Here is a 17,165-nt window from a genome sequence, read left to right as displayed (position 1 = left end):
ATAAAAGTGGGAAATTGTTACATGAGAAAAATAAATTTTATCTCTTGTTTACAGAGGATCATGTCAGTGATTTAAAGAATATATGAAAGTTGAATATTCTGTAGATTATAATATAGTAGTGTGAAAGGCAGAGTATATTTTAAAATCCAGGGAAAGATATACCTAGTGAATAAACACATTTATAGTATAAGCAAATGACATTCTTGTTTTTAGCAGACACTCTAAGATTAGAGTTCTGAATTTTGAGAATCAAACCCTCGTAGTCACTAAATCAGCACTGAAACTGTGTATTTCTGGTTTTACTTTTACCCATCTATACTCCTTCTCTTTTACTGCTTCAATTGATATTCCTATTTCTAACTGTGGTGGAAAACTGCATGATCAAGTCTGTATTTTAGAAGGATGGTACTAGCCACACTGTGGAGAACAGACTGGGGAAAAGTGTAACTTGAGGCCCAGAAATCAGTTTGGAGGCTGATACACAAAACTGTTTGTGCGACTAGAGTGGCCAATTCCATGCCTGTTGTTGTTACTTGTTCAGTCGCTAAGTCCTGTCTGACTCTTTGCGACCCCTGTCTTTCACTATCTCCCAGAGTTTACTCAAACTCAAGTCCATTGTCATGTCATCCTCTGTCATTCCCTTCTCCTCTTGCCCTCAATCTTTCCCAGCATCAGGGTCTTTTCCAATAAATCAGCTCTTTGCATCAGGTGGCCAAAGTATTGGAGCTTGAGCTTTGGCATCAGTCCTTCCAATCAATACTCAGGGTTGATTTCCCAGGATTGACTGGTTTAATCTCCTTGCTGGCCAAGGGAATCTTGAGAGTTTTTCCAGCACCACAGTTCAAAAGCATCAATTCTTTGGCACTCAGCTTTCCTTATGGTCCAATTCTCATATCCATACACGACTACTGGAAAAACCATAGCTTTGATTATATGGACCTTTGTTGGCAAAGTGGTGTCTCTGATTTTTAGTACACCGTCTAGGTTTGTTGGGGCTTTTCTTCCAAGAAGCAAGTGTCTTTTAATTTCATGGCTGCAGTCACCATCCACAGTGATTTTAGAGCACAGAAAATAACGTCTGTCACTGTCCTTTTCATCCAAAGTCTGTCCACTTTTCATTCATCTGTCATGAAGTGATGGGACCGGACACCATGATCTTTGTTTTATGAATGTTGAGTTTTAAGGCAGCTTTTTCACTCTCCTCTTTCACCTTCATCAAGAGGCTCTTTAGGTCCTCTTCACTTTCTGCCATTAAAGTGATATCATCTGTATATTTAACGTTATTGATATTTCTCCTGCCATCTTGATTCCAGCTAAAGTCATCCAGACTGGCATTCTGTGTGATGTACCATGCATATAAGTTAAATATGCAAGGTGACAATATACAGCCTTGAAGTACTCCTTTCCCAATTTGGAACCAGTCCATTGTTCCACGCCCAATTCTAATTATTGCTTCTCGTCCTGTATACAGGCTTCTCAGGAGACAGGTCAGGTGGTCTGGTATTACCATCTCTTTAAGAATTTTCCACAGTTTGTTGTGATCCACACAAAAGCTTTAATGTCGTCAATGAAGCAGAAGTAGATATTTTTCTGGAATTCCCTTGCTTTCTCTATGATCAAACGAATGCTAGCAATATGATCTCTGGTTCCTCGGCCTTTTCTAAATCCAGCTTGTATATCTGGAAGTTCTCAGTTCACATACTGCTGAAGCCTAGCATGAAAGATTTTGAGCATTAATTTGCTAGCATGTGAGATGAGTGCAACTGTGCAGTAGTTTGAGCATTCTTTCTCATTGTCTTTCTTTGGGATTGGAATGAAAACTGACCTTTCCAGTCCTGTAGCCACTGCTGAGTTTTCCAAATTTGCTAGCATATTGAGTGCAGTACTTTCACAGCATCATCTTTTAGGATCCGAAATAGCTCAGCTGGAATTCTATCACCTCCACTAGCTTTGTTCATAGTGATTCTTCCGAAGGCCCACTTGACTTCATGGCCCAGGATGTCTGGCTCTAGTCTAGGTTTGTGACCACACCATCACCGTTATCCAGGTCATTAAGACCCCTTTTGTACAGCTCTTTTGTGTATTCTTGACACATATTGTTAATCTCTTCTGCTTCTGTTAGGTCCTTGCCATTTCTGTCCTTTATCATGCCCATGTCTACATGAAATGTTCCCTTGATATCTCCATGGATGCCATGGAGAACAGTGGTACCAGGAACAATTCCATGGTAATGATAGAATTGAGAGATTTAGATAAATAGAAATATTTAAGAGATGGAATTAACAGACTTCGTTGATTGATTGACGTGATAGAAAATAGTCAAAATTAACCTCTGCATTGCTGATTTGAGGAACAATGTACAGTTAGTAGTGCCACCCAATGAGATAAAGAATAAGGAAGAAGCTTGTGAGGGTAAAAAGGAACAAGGTCACACAGATTTGGAGTTGAGTTTTTTAAATTATTTTTTTTTAACAATAGGTCTTTGTTGATAATTTATTTTAAATATAGCAGCATATACTGGAGAAGGCGAAGGCACCCCACTCCAGTACTCTTGCCTGGAAAATCCCATGGATGGAGGAGCCTGGTAGGCTACAGTCCATGGGGTCGCTAAGAGTCAGACACGACTGAGCGACTTCACTTTTACTTTTCCCTTTCATGCACTGGAGAAGGAAATGGCAACCCACTCCAGTATTCTTGCCTGGAGAATCCTAGGGATGGCGGAGCCTGGTGGGCTGCCGTCTATAGGGTCGCAAAGAGTCGGACACGAATGAAGCGACTTAGCAGCAGCAGCAGCAGCATATACATGTCAATTCTCAATTCCCAATCTATCCCTCCCCACAAACCCTTCTCCCTTGGTAACTGTAAGTTTTTTTTCAACATCTGTTTCAAAAATAAGGACATTTGTGTCATTTTTTTTGTTTGTTTAAGATTCTGCAGGTAAGTGATACCATGTATTTCTCTGACTTCGATTAGTATTGATAATGACCGGGTCCATCCATGTTATAGGTAGTGGCTACATCTACATCTTGTTAATGCCACATCTGCCTAAGACTCCTACGGAGCCAACCTCTTTATATTTGGGGTCTATGTATAGTTTTCTATGAAGCCTTTCCAGCCTAATTTACTCATTTGACAATTATTTACTGGACAGTAGGAATATAGCAGTGAATAAGATAAAAATAATCCCTGCCCTTAGGTGAAGATCCTCAGTAAGTGACATGAGCCCCGAGTCATAAAAAATAAGTAGGTATTCCTCATTCACTCATTCAACGTTTATATACCAAGAACCAACTATATATTCAAGAGGGCATCCCTGGTGGCTCAGATGGTAAAGAATATGCCTGCAATGCAGAAGACCTGGGTTTGATCCCTAGTCTGTTTAAGAAGCTGAGAATAAAACAAAGAACAAAAATACAAGGGAGACGCTATCCTCATGGAGCTTGCATTCTACAGGGAGAAAAAATAGTAAAAAAATTTAAGTAATTAAATCATATGATGAAAGTGTTAGTCGCTCAGTCATATCTGACTCTTTGTGACCCCATGGACTGTAGCCTGCCAGGCTCCTCTGTTGATGGGATTCTCTGGGCAGGAATACTGGAGTGGGTAGCCATTCCCTCCTCTAGGGGAGTTTTCCCTGACCGAGGGACTCAACCCGAGTCTCCTGCACTGCAGGCAGATTCTTTACCATGTAAGCTACTACGGAAACCCAGAATAATTAGAGACACTGATAAATGAAGAAAAGTGGGGAAGGAGAAAAGAAAGTCATGAGAGAAGGGATTGCAGTACTTATGAGTGGTCAGCAGGGGCCTCTCCAAGACAGTGGAGCTTTCAGCAGACATCAGAAGATGTCGACAAGCCAGGAAGATACTTGGGAAAAGAAGGAAGAGCCAGTGAGCCAGGCTGTGTTGAAGGAGAATATCTGGGCATATTAAGAAACAGTAAAGAAGCCAAGAGGACTGAAGGACAGTTGCTGAGGAGTGGAGAAACAGATAAGGTTGGTGAGTAGTGCAAGGCCAGATTCCAGAGCCCCTGGGTTGGAATCTGGAAAATTAACCATATGGTGTGTAAAGGTGGAGGCTGTGATACAGTTCAAATGCGAGTGCAAGAAGTGGACTGTGAAGTAATTAGACCTTAAAGGTGGTAAGTATGGTGAGAAGTTGTTGGAATCTAGATGTGTTTTGAAGGAAGAACCAAGAGGATTTTCTGAGATTAGATGTGGGGTATGGGAGGAAAGAAGTGGTGAGAAAAGACTGAGATTTTTGACTTGAACAACTGAAAAAATAAAGCTGCCGTTAACTGAGAAATCAAAGGTGTGGGAGAATTAGGTCTGGGGACTGAGATTAGGAGTCTGTTTTGAGACACCTGGTAGGCTTCCAGGTAGAGATGCAGGATGAGCAAGTTGGATTTATCAGTCTGGAGTTTACAGGGAAGATCTGGCCCCAAGATAAAATTCAGTACTCAATAATAGACAGTATTTCCTGAAGGAGAGCATGGCAACCCACTCCATTATTCTTGCCTAGCTGGAGAATCCCATGGACAGAGAGCCTGGTGGGCTACAGTCCACGGGGTCACAAAGAGTCAGACACAACTGAAGTGACTTAACATGCACACAATAGACATTCTTTAAAGCTGGACACCAATTAAGTAAATATAGAGAGGATGATCAAGATTCAAAGACCCTCCAAAGTAGGAAGAGAAGGAGATAACAAATGAATGAGCAAAGATGATTAAGAAGTAGCAATGAGAAAAGTGTGGCCCCCTGGAGCACAAGTAAGTGGTTGTGGATGAAAAGATAAGTTGTGTAGATACTCATGCAAGACCAGTGATGTGAACTAAACCCAGAACTAATATCTGAATTTATTTCCCTGGAAAATAGTTGTGCCTGAGACTAGAGCATTTTCAATGGAACAGTGAGTGAGACAAGAGCCTTATGAGAAAAGAAGGAAACAATGTAGACAATTGTTTCAAGGAGTTTTGCTATAAAAGGGATAAACAGCAATATGTCCCTTCAGGATGAATAAGGAGCTGTGTGCCTTGCTAATGAGAAAGCTTCAGTAATAAAAGAAAAAATACAGATGACAAAGGAGGAGGGAAGACCGACGGGTGCCCTGTCACTGACTAGCAGAGCAGGAATGAGACCTAGTGCACAGGTCGGGGTGTCAGTCTCAGATAAGAGCAGAGACGGTTCAAGTAACAGAGCACAGACTCCGAGGGGCCATGCATAGAATGCGGTGGTGGAAGGAGGTCTGGGTACTTAAACAAGATAAAAACAAATCTTCATTTTCACTGTCTTCTAAGTATGCAGTTGACAGATTTCATCCTCTAACATTTTCATATTGCAACAGTTACAGTGGATATCTCAAAACATTTGTTTATACTCTTAACTACTTCAAAACTGTGGCAGTTACTAGATCCACACTAGGTTTGGTGATTTAATGCATTAATAAGGAAAGGTATAACCTACAGTATTACAAATGTTACATACACATGAGAAAATGCTCAAATTTTAAAATGAGAAGTTAAAATTAAATAGCAGTAGCTATATTATCTATGGTTTGTTACAGAAGTTTTTAAAAATTCATCTTAATACATGATTTATTCAAGATTCTAAGAAATGGTTCAATAAAACAAAAGCAGGCTTAAACATGGTATACTTGCTTAATCATTTGAAGTAGTGACAGAGGTATTTAGAGTATTTATAATTACACACAGAGCTGTGGGCACTTCTCACAATATAACAAAATACCAAACAAACTTTGACAGTGCAAAATGGCCTAGATTTATTAAAATTATTTCTATAAAATAAGTATAAATGGTATTTATTTTTTTACTTTAATTGAAATGTCCAGGATTTTACCACTCTCCTTAATTTGGAAATTTAATTTTTTATAATTAAACTACAAGTTTACTCTTGTATATTTACTAAACTATTCACGCAAAAAAGGACATGATTCAAAGGGTACAACTTAATGAATTTTAACACGAACACAGTTATAACTAACACTGAAATCAAGTAGAACACTATTAAAATACAGTCCACTGGTGCCTTTTCCTAATTATTTACCTCCATAGACCTCTGAAGGGGTAAGAAAATTTTCTTGAAAATGCTGCATCATAGAGTATGTGTATACCAGGTTTTAGTAACTTAACTACCACCTGTATCTCTCTTTAGAACAATGTCTCTTCTGATCCTCTGCCTGGTTGTTTTGTATGCATATTTCACAGTTTATTCATTCACCTGTTTATGGACACTATATTGTTTCTTTCAAAGAGGTATATTTGTGAACAAAAATTCTATGAATATTCAAGAACAAGCCTTTGTATGTACACACGTTTTCATTTCTTTTTGATAAATAACCAGAAGTGAAATTGAAGAAAGATAACATTTAATTTTTCCACCAGTAATATATGAAGACTCATTTTCCTACATATCTATCCTAACACTAATGTTGCCTTTCTTTGAAATTTAAGCATAGTTAATGAGCGTCTATTGGTAACTACTTTGGTTTTAATTTACATGTCCCAAATGACTAAAGATGTAAGCGTCTTTAAATGTTTCTTGGGACCATTTCTATATCTTCTTTTATGAAGTGCCTGTTCAAACCATTTACCCATTTCTTTCTGCCTGTTTTTCAAATTCATTTATTTGTTGTTTTTGCTATTGAGCTGTATGAGTTCTTTATCTATTCTGGGTTACTGTTCAGTTGCCCAGTCGTGTCCAACTCTTTGCGACCCCACGGACCACAGTGCGCCAATACCTTACTCTGGGTATTAACCCCTTAACAGATACATGGTTTGCAAATATTTTCTCCCATTCAGATGATCTTTTCATTTTGTAGATGGTTTCCTTTGCTGTGCAGAAGCTTCTTGGTTTGATGTAAACCCACTTATTTTTGCTTGTTTTGTATTGGCATTTTATGTCAAATACAAAAACTTATCACCAAGAACAACGTCAAAGAGCTTACCACCTATGTTTTCTTCTGGGAGTTTTACAGTTTCAGGTCTTGTGTTCAAATCTTTTCTCCATTTTGGGTTACTTTTTGTGTGTGGCTAAGGTAGAGGTCTGGTTTTATTCCTCTGCATGTGGCTGTCCAGTTTTCCCAACACCATTTATTGATGAGAATGTCCTTCCCCAATGCCTATTCTTGGCTCCTTTGTCATAAATTAATTGACCACATATGTGTGTTTATTTTTGTGCTGTCTATTCAGCTCCACTGATCTGTATGTCTATTTGTAAGTCCAGTACCCTTGTATTTTGATTACTACAGTTTTGTAACTTTGCTTTTAAGACTGCTTTGTCTATTCAGCATCTTGTGTGGATCCATACAGACTTTAGGATTGTTTCTTCTATTTTTGTGAAAAGTGCCTTTGGAATTTTGATAGAGATTGCACTGAATTTGTAAACTGCTTTGGGTAGTATAATATTTGGTAGTAAACATTATAACAATACTAATGCTTCCAATCTATGTGCAAGGTATAACTTTCCCTTTGCTTGTGTCATTTTCAATTTCTTTCATCAGTGTCTTAGTAGTTACTTGAGTACAGGTGTTTAAACTCCTTGGTTAAACTTATTCCTAAGTTATTTCATTCTTTTTGATGACTGGTGAATGAAACTGATATTGGTATATGGAAGCACCACATTGTTCTGTATACTGATTTTTTTTTTATCCTGCAACTTGACTGAATTCATTTACTAATTAATTCTAGGAGTAAGAGTCAGACACAACTGAGCAACTAACACTTTCACCCTAAAGGAGGAAATGGCAATCCACTCCAGTATTCTTGCCTGGAGAATTCCAGGCAGAGCAGCCTGGTGGGTTCCATAGGGTTGCAAAAAGTCGGACAACACTGAGCGACTAACACTTTCACTTTCATATACAGTATTATGTTATCTGAACAAGTGACAGTTTTACTTCTTCCTTTCTGATTTGGATGTCCTTTTTCTTGCATAACTGCTCTCACTCGGACAGTGAATATGTCAAAAGTACTGAAAGTGGACATCCTTGCTTTCTTCCTGATCTTAGAGGAAAAGCTTTCAACTTGGTACCACTGAATACCATGTTAGCTGTGGGTTTATCATATAAGGCCTTTATTATGTTGAGGTATGTTTCCTCTATTGAGAAATTTTATGATTAATGGAGAACAGAAGCTGGGTGATCACTCCATGTACTGGATATTCACACTGAGGCTTATTTGTAACTTTATAATAAGCAAAAATCTCAGACAAGCACATTCAAATGCAAAAAAAAAAAGGTAAGTCCATCTGAGTAACTTTTAAAGGTCTGAGTTTATATAGGCCATTACCTCTCCTCATGAAAGAAAATTAAATGCTAAATGTATTAAGAAAAGTATACCCTAATAAGATATTAACTCATTTCATTATATTGTTGTCATACTCCCAACATGAACAAAATTATAATTTGGCTGTATACAAAAATTACCTATAAACAGACATACCTATTTTCAAATGGCCAAATGATTCAACTACCTGATGGGAAAAACTGTTAGAAGTTACTTCACTGGAAACAAATATTATCAGCAATTATTTGCTTCTCACTTGTAAATATGCCACAGTGATAATACATGTATGATACTGCAAAGTATTAATGCATAATTTTATTCAAGAAAAATTTGAAAGAAAAAGGAGCTTATTCCACTCTGTTTGAAATCAGAGCTGCCTGGTAGTTCAGAATGGTCACAAAAAACACATTTCTACTGATATACCATAATGTGTAGATGCCAAAGAAACTTTCATATATTGTGATAACTGTGTAATAATAAATACATTAATCTTGAGCTTACATTTTTCATAGAACATAATTAAACTGATATAATGTGTTTGAGACAGAAGAAATATTATGGCATATGAATCATCCTACAATGCAGAGCACTGGTATTAAAAGGTGGAGAACAGCTTCTATCCTACTGAGATTTACTGTGATAATAAGGCTTGGGTTATTAGATCTTTTAAATGATGTTTTATCTTTCACAATTTTAATTGTGGATTTTTAGGAGATTTTTCTTTGTGTTTGAAATGGATGCAACTACTCATCACATTCATATCCCTGGTTTGACATGACAGTCATCTATGAGGAGCATTAGCCTGCCATAAAGCTCTGCATTAAGGGCTACAAACCATAACATTTTAATTCATTTTGATATTCCAAGTCAACATTTCTTCCTAGAAACAGTAAGCTATTCATCTATCCTATACTCCCTGAAGTTTTGTTCTGGCGTAGTTCAATATTTTACACACCCATTCTACTTTAAACTCATCATGAAACAGGTACGCTGTAGGCTTTTTCATCACCCTCCATCTTAAGGAGGTGGAGGAAGTTTGGAAAGCAGAGTGAAACCAAACCAGAACCAATGCATATTTAGCTCCATAAAGAACCAACAGTACCTAATACATACGTTAACAAGCATTTTCCCCCCCAGGAGGCATGAGACCAAGAAGAACTTATGACTATTCCTTCACCTATTTTCTTTTTTAGCTCAAAACCAGGAAGCTATAATATCTATGTATGTTTCAACATTTGCATATGTTACTTCCTCTATGCCAGGAAACTGTAAGCTTGGTCTCTATCCTACACCTTAAAGCACTATGAATAGATTTCTCTCCCCAGAATACAGTCTGCTCAGAACTAAGGACTCAGAGGTACTCTGGCACATGTTCAAAGGTAAGACACAACTGCTGCTTGTATGTATACTAGCTCTTTACTAAGAAGTGAGCATGGCATAGAAATTCTCTACCAAACTGTTTTTCTCATTACTTTCCTTGTGCATACAGTTTTTACATTACAAAAATGCTGTGCTGTTGTACAGAGTTCATTACTATTTTAACTGTAAGAGCTTCATTTTACTGTGCAAGCCAAGGATTTCAGCATTTCTGCAAATCAGATAGCAGTATTTTGCCAACAATTATTTCAAAATATATCATTTCCAAAGAAGAACAAGATATTGGTAGTTTTAAATAAACAAATGTCTAGGAATCTGAATAAATGGTTCAGCATTTTGGATGGCCTCTTAACTTTGTAAGGATGTCCCAAAAATTGGATTAAGAAGGACTGGAATTGGGCAAAACCAGTTTTTCATGTAAAATAGTTTTTCTTTATAAACAAAGAATCAAGTTTGGTGGTGGTAATGGTGACAGAAAATTGTAACGGAGATTTAAATTATTTCTGACCTCACTGTTTAAGCTTCATAAGCCATCAGATGAGGAAAAAACCCACAAATCTGTATAATTCAACATTTTATATTCAGAGTTTTCAAGCATATTGTTTGAAAACATGTCTGTTTTCTGCAGCCCGCTATGGTTTCTGAAAGGCTGCCACTGGGGAATAGACATACCTGCCAAGATTTCCTTCTCAAGTATGTGTCTACGAATGTTAGAACATCTTCTGTTGTGCCAAGCTCATTAGCTTTCAAGGATTCAAGGAAAAAAAAATCTATGATGTAGCAGAGGGTGCGAGAGAATTGACCATTTAAGTACTAACATTTATTTGCCATATAAATGTTCTTAGACATTTATTTAGAGTTGTAATGGCTCACGGCATCCACCAGATTAAACATCCAGCATATTGGTACGTGCCAGATTTAGAGAACCCAACACTGTGTAAGGGCTTCCTTGGCAGCTCAACTGGTATAGAATCCGCCTGCAATGCAGGAGACCCTGGTTGGATTCCTGGGTCAGGAAGATCCCCTGGAGGAGGACATGGCAACCTACTCCAGTATTCTTGCCTGGAGAATTCACATGGACAGATGAGCCTGGCAGGGTACAGTTCATGGGGTCGCAAAGAGTCAGACATGACTGAGCAACTAAGCCCAGCACAGCACTGTGAAAAGTACAAAGTCTTAAGTTAGATGTATACAGAATCCTATCCCAGGTGTGAAGTTCTGCTAATTGAGTTTACTGAACCTGTTTCCTTATCTGTAAAATGATGATAATGGAAATTCCTTTTCATAGTTATTGTAAAGAATAAGCATAAGAAACATAACCCCCAAAGAAGGAAGAGATGTCGTAATGTCCATTATTACTAACAGTAATAACTCTGGGTCTCTTCTTGAGGAATGAAAGTGAAAGTTAGTCACTTAGTCGTGTCCGACTCCTTTGCAACCCCATGGACTATACCCTTCAGGCTCATCCATGGAATTCTCCAGGCAAGAATACTGGAGGAGGTTGCCATTTCCTTCTCCACGAGATCTTCCCAACCCAGAAGTCAAACCTGGGTCTTCCGCATTGCGGGCAGACTCTTGACTGACTGAGCCACCAGGGAAGCCACCTCTTCTTGAGGAGGGAGAATAGTGTAGGCAGGCTTATCATCTGGGTCAACTTCAGAATATTGCACAAGTTATCTCTTGATTAGTATCCCCATGATGAATTACGATCAGGTGGGGTCTATGTCTTACCTTTATATCTCCGGTAGCTAATAAATATCAGGCACATAGTAGAGACAAAACAAAAGAGTTGCTGGAAAAAAACAGCTGAATGAGTACATTTCCAAGTGCTTCAGACTCTAAGAGTCTGTATTCACCATACATATATCTAGCACTCGTAATATGCCAAGTACACATGGAAAGACATTACATTTTAGTTGTGAAAACAGAAGGAAGATAGCACAATCTACATTAACAGTGAACTTAAGTTATATCACCTAAGTCCTAAAAGTTAATTCTTCTCATCCAGACTTGATTTTCATTACAGTAATCATCTGGCTCACTTTGTTAATATTATACAACTTAGACCATTACGCAAAGAAATAGGGTAAATGTGTTAACATACCAGAGACACCATGGCCCAACCAGTCTTGTTATAGATGAACTCCAAGTTGTTCCTTCTTAAATAGAGCAAACCACCCACAAGTGACACCAACAAGGCCAAAGCAATGGTGCCAGAGTAGTTGGGTGGCCTGAAGACACGAATCTGCAACAATACAATGAAAATGTTTTAAAGTTAAAGAAAAATATTAATTTTTTTCTCTGATATTCTCATCCTTCTGATTTTTAACACATGTAATTCAGAAAGGTACCACCTTATTTTTTATACCAGGCACTAACATTCCTTTTGTTTTTTTATGAGTCAAAAGTATATGCCTTAAAACATTGTGGCTATGTAACAAAACGTGCTCTTCTGGTGCTTTTAGGTGAATACAGTCAAATATATGCAAACCCTACTTACATTCAACCCAGAGCTGTTCTGGTTCAAGATGATGAGCCAGATGATCATGATGATCCCAAACACGGGATCATCCGGTAAAAAGGAGAGGTGAGATGGGGGGACTACTACTTGCATTATTTCAAATTGGAATTTTTTTAAAACTTTATTGAGCTTTAATCCATGTACCATACAATCCACCTACTGAAAGTGTACAATTCAGTGATTTTTTTTTTAAGCATATTCAGATAGGTGCAGCCATTACCACCATCAATATCAGAACATTTGAATCACTTCAAAAGGAAATCCCATTCCCTTTTGGCATCCACTCCCTTATTCCTCTCACTCTGCTGCTAAGTCGCGTCAGTCGTGTCCGATTCTGTGTGACCCCATAGATGGCAGCCCACCAGGCTCCCCCGTCCCTGGGATTCTCCAGGCAAGAACACTGGAGTGGGTTGCCATTTCCTTCTCCACCCTCCAGCCTTAAGCAACCACTAATCAATCCACTTTCTGTCTGCATACATTTATTCTACAATTTCATATAACATGTAGTCTTTTACAATCGGCTTCTTTCACTCAGTATGACCTTCTCAAGGTTCATCCTTGTTGTAAAATGTGCCGCTGCTTCATTCCTTTTCATGGCTGAGTATTTCCTTGGGTAGGTATCACACTTTGCGTATCTATTAGCCAATTAATCAGTTGGATATTTGGGCTGTTTGCACCTTATGGCTCCTATGAATAATGCTTCTGTAAACATTTTGCACAAGTTCCTGTGTAGTGTATATTTTCTTTTCTCTTAGGTATGTATACCTAGGAGTAGAATTGCTGGGTCACATAGAAACTCTATGCTTAATAGTTTGAAGAACTGTCAAACTGTTTACCAAAGCGGCTGTACTATTTTGCATTCCCACAAGTGGTGTATGAGGATTCCTATTTCCCCAACTTACTTTACAAGGTGAGATACTTTACAAGGACAGAGAAGCCAGCATGAAGGGGCTCCCACTAGTCATACCTAGAACAATTTTGGTACCAAAATATTTAAGCGTAGCACTAACAATCACTGAAGGGAAAAAACAATATAAGATTGTGTACCAGTGAATGAATGAAATACAAAGAGGGGAGGACTCTTGCTTACAGTAAAATGCCAAGGATCGATCTGAAATATGGACAAAGTGCTAGAACTGGAACATCATCATTTTGCAACCATCATGATGAAATCTGGATCAGGTAAGAGTCATCAATGGATGCTAGATACTGACAAAATTTTGATGAGGAGTAGGATATCTGCATGATCCTAAATGTCTCCACATAGGGAGCTTACTATTTAGGAAGGAGAGGGTAGGTCAACTGACTAAACTAGAACATGTGCAGAAGCTCAAATAGAAGTAGTATATTAATGTGAGTCTGTGAATGTGATAACTGTATGGTCCTATATTTCTCAGGGAAGACAATTCACCTTAAAATGATTCAGAAAAAAATGTGTGTGGGTATGTAAGTACGTGTGTAGAGACAGGGTGAAGGATGGTAAGAGAGTAAGAATGCCAAAGCAAAAGCCATAAAAAGTTAAGAGTATGTGAATCCTGATATAGGGTATACATTGAGACTAGACTATGTTCATTTGTGGAACTACTTAAAGTTTGAAATTATTTCCAAATATGTATTTTTTTTACAAATGTGGATCTGTCAACAACATATAAGTGTGATAAACAGGTTAGAATCATTTCTGATTAAAACTGAGTATTTCTTATGAAGAACTAACAGTACTTTCCAATGTTACATTTAATATTTTGTACCAAATAAATGATACATTGTAGAGCTGAATATCTGTCTAAATATTTCCACCAAAAAAGATAAGAGTTAGGTAGTCACCGAAATATCATTAATACCTATATTATTTTATGTACAATGATAGCAGTATGAGAGACACCTGTCTCAAATGAGAAATATGCTTACACCAAATTAATATCTCTGTACTATATCTAAGGGAAATGTAATTTTAAAATAGCTGGTTATAATTGCTCACTGTAGAAAATTCTAGTGACATTAAGGGACAAAATAGCCATAGCCCTCCACACAGACATTAACTACCATCAGCATTTTACATATCTCAGTAAATTTTTCTTTTCTAAATCTACTATAAATACTGTTTTTCTATCCTACTTTTTCACTTGTTAACCTTTTAGCTTCTTTCTATGTCAAATATTGTTGCAAACCACTATTTGTCTAGACTGTGAACATTTAATTCGTTTCTCATTTTTACATATCCGATTTCTGAGTGATTTTCTTCTATTAAATATATAATTTTTTTTCCCCACAGTTAATGGTTGGGGGAGAAGGAAGGAAGGAAAGAATTATACTATTAAAATTTATAGTCCTGAGAACAGCGTATGTCCCTGACACTTTCTCATATGGCTCATGAAAAGTGGGTATTATCCCATTGTTATTTGCCCAAAGGATAGATAAAAATTATACACCTGGCTTTTTAATTAGAGTGTCTTTGATTACTAAGACCACTGAGCAATATTCAGTATATTATTTAGCCTCTGAAATTACTCTGTGCCTAACATGCATTCTTTAATGGTTCATTGATATTTTAAGAATCATTATTCTAAAAACCATTTAAATTCACCTAACTCAAAGTTCAGCTTACAGCTATCAGATGCAGTTTTCCTAAAGCAGGAGAAATTGAAAAAAATCCTGTGGCCTTATTATAATGTTATACCAAACCAAGCTAATTAGCCTATTATTAAAACTGTGGGGAATAAAAACATACATGAACATCCGTTCTGTCAGCAATCCACTTTGCTAGTTGTTCAGCTGCAAATCCAATTCTTTGAAGGTCAAAAGTATCAGCTCTCTTGGGTCTGCCTTTTGGAGGAAAATGCATGAACGTAGGAGCGGAGTTAATGTTGAGCTGTAAAACATGAGATAAAAAGACTAAATCTAATATCCCAGCTTTTTTTCCTGCATGAATTTTGGAAAGACAGCATTTATTATGACAAATCCAATTGGCTTTCCAGAGCTTAACTACTGTTTTTATTCATCTTGATATACTGCTGAATAGAAAAGAACTTATGCATTGGGCCAAGTTTGCTGAACCTTCACATTTCACATACATCATTCATACTCTCAGCTGCATCATCTATTTCATTGGTCATTTCCTTCTTTATTTTCTAGAATTCTACAACTAAAGAATGAAATGATTCAAAGTGCAAAACAGAAATACTGTAATTTAGGGGTATACGGATGATTTTCACTTCTTAAGCAGTTGTTAAAGAAAAAGGCTGGCATTTGATGAAAGATATAAATATGTAATTAATTTCGAGTATGTTGACTTCTCTATTAATTTTAAAAACTTTTCCTGTTCAACTCCTCTGTTATTTCAACTGTCTCAAAATGGTTACATCTCATTAATTATTTTCTAAAGGCAAGCTTCATTTGCAAAGTATATTGAATACACACTACACCCTAGTATAAACAGTGTATATTAACAATAATCTAAAAACAAACATGAGGTTAATTTGCATTGGGGAGTAAACTGCAAAGCACAGATACAGATTAAATTCTTGCTGCCCAAGAATTATGAAAAATGCTTCAAATGAAAGGCAAGGAGCTTTTTGGCCCTGGCTTCCAATATGTAGTTCAACATTCCCCAACAATGAGAATTAAAAAAAAAAAAAATTCAAGTAACAACAAACATTAGATCACAGTTCAAGGTAAAGATACAGCAGTACCAGCTAGGCATACATGTTATGGACATTTAGTAATTTTTACTAAATTGAACAAAACACAGTCACCAATTCCTTTCTCCCACTCCATATTTTGTTCGTGTGTGTTTTCCTGAGAGGTGCACACGAGACAGTTACAGCTAACATCACTGCTAGTGCAGAGCTCCCTCCAACACATCACTGACTTGCGGGTCTGTTGTCAGACACTTAGCCTCAGCCACCACACGGGAGTCACATACAATTCACTTCCTGAACAAGTCCCTAACAAGCCCAGGACTGTCAAATTTCTACATGACATCATTTAACCTTATATACCCCCCTTAAATGATGTCATAAGGATGAGATGCTAATCCAAAAGGACGCATGTCCTACTTTTTATAAGGATACCAGTCCTATTGAAATTTGTCAAGATTATATCATCATCACTGCTAACATTGAGTCCTTATATTCCAGGGACACTTCTAAGTGGTTCATGGGTTTTCTTTCATTTAGCTTTACAACAATCCAAAGAGAAATATATCATTTTTATTTGTTTCATACATGAAGACATTAAGGTATAGAGAGCTTACGTCCCTTGTCCAAGAATACAAAGTTAGTATATGGAGATGATAAAATAACATAGATAAAATTTGAGCTCGACTGTCTGGCTCCCTGATCCCTGCTGTTAGCCTGTAGTTACTAATTTTTTGTGTTTATCAGTTCTTGATCATGCCTTTCAAATGTACAACTCATTGCAGTACCCAGCATGGATTAGTTTGGGTATCCTTGTCTCTTATTTTTCTCATACTGTCTGACCCAGTTCTTTACCAGGTCATAGAAAAGCATTTAGACTCAAGCTAATTTTAAGTGGACCATTAGTGAATATTTTTGCTTGCTTGCTTTTAGACTGATAATCATTCTTCTTTGCTGATTTCTAGTTTCATCCTTATGACATCATTTAACCTTAATTACCCCCGTTAAAGGGCTTCCCTTGTGGCTCAACCTGTAAAGAATCCGCCTTCAATGCGGAAGACCTGGCTTTGATCCCTGGGCTAGGAAGATCCCCTGGAGGAGGGAACGGCTACCCACTCCAGTATTCTGGCCTGTAGAATTCCATGGACTGTATGGTCCATGGGGTTGCAAAGAGTTGGATGACAGTGACTTTCACTCACTCCCCTTAAAGGCCTTTTATCCCCCCTAAAACAGCTTAAAGGTTAAGTAAAACTTTGTTGTGCTGTTTAGTTGCTAAGTTGTACCTGACTTTTTTGCAACCCTGTGGACTGCAGCCCACCAGGCCCCTCTGT

The 17,165-nt window shown here is 37.5% G+C and overlaps 1 protein-coding gene across 14 annotated transcripts in view; it reads right to left on the bottom strand.

Moving 5' to 3' along the window:
- TUSC3 (tumor suppressor candidate 3) overlaps positions 1-17,165 on the bottom strand; it is a 207,411-nt gene that overhangs the window by 78,918 nt on the left and 111,328 nt on the right. For all 14 annotated transcript variants that reach the window (XR_014062559.1, XR_014062561.1, XR_014062560.1 and 11 more), the window contains 2 exons: positions 14,928-15,068; positions 11,783-11,923 (listed from right to left, as the gene is read on the bottom strand). Coding sequence is in view for 7 of the 14 variants with exons in the window: in XM_081521496.1 (XP_081377622.1) it covers positions 11,783-11,923; positions 14,928-15,068 (282 nt within the window). In the remaining 7 variants the exon portion in view is untranslated. The remainder of the gene's footprint in view (positions 1-11,782; positions 11,924-14,927; positions 15,069-17,165) is intronic.

The sequence above is a fragment of the Giraffa tippelskirchi genome, chromosome 8 (assembly GCF_054371585.1).
Source record: "Giraffa tippelskirchi isolate mGirTip1 chromosome 8, T2T-mGirTip1v1.2.pri, whole genome shotgun sequence".
Taxonomy (NCBI): domain Eukaryota; kingdom Metazoa; phylum Chordata; class Mammalia; order Artiodactyla; family Giraffidae; genus Giraffa; species Giraffa tippelskirchi.
This window is presented reverse-complemented; position numbering and strand designations above follow the sequence as displayed.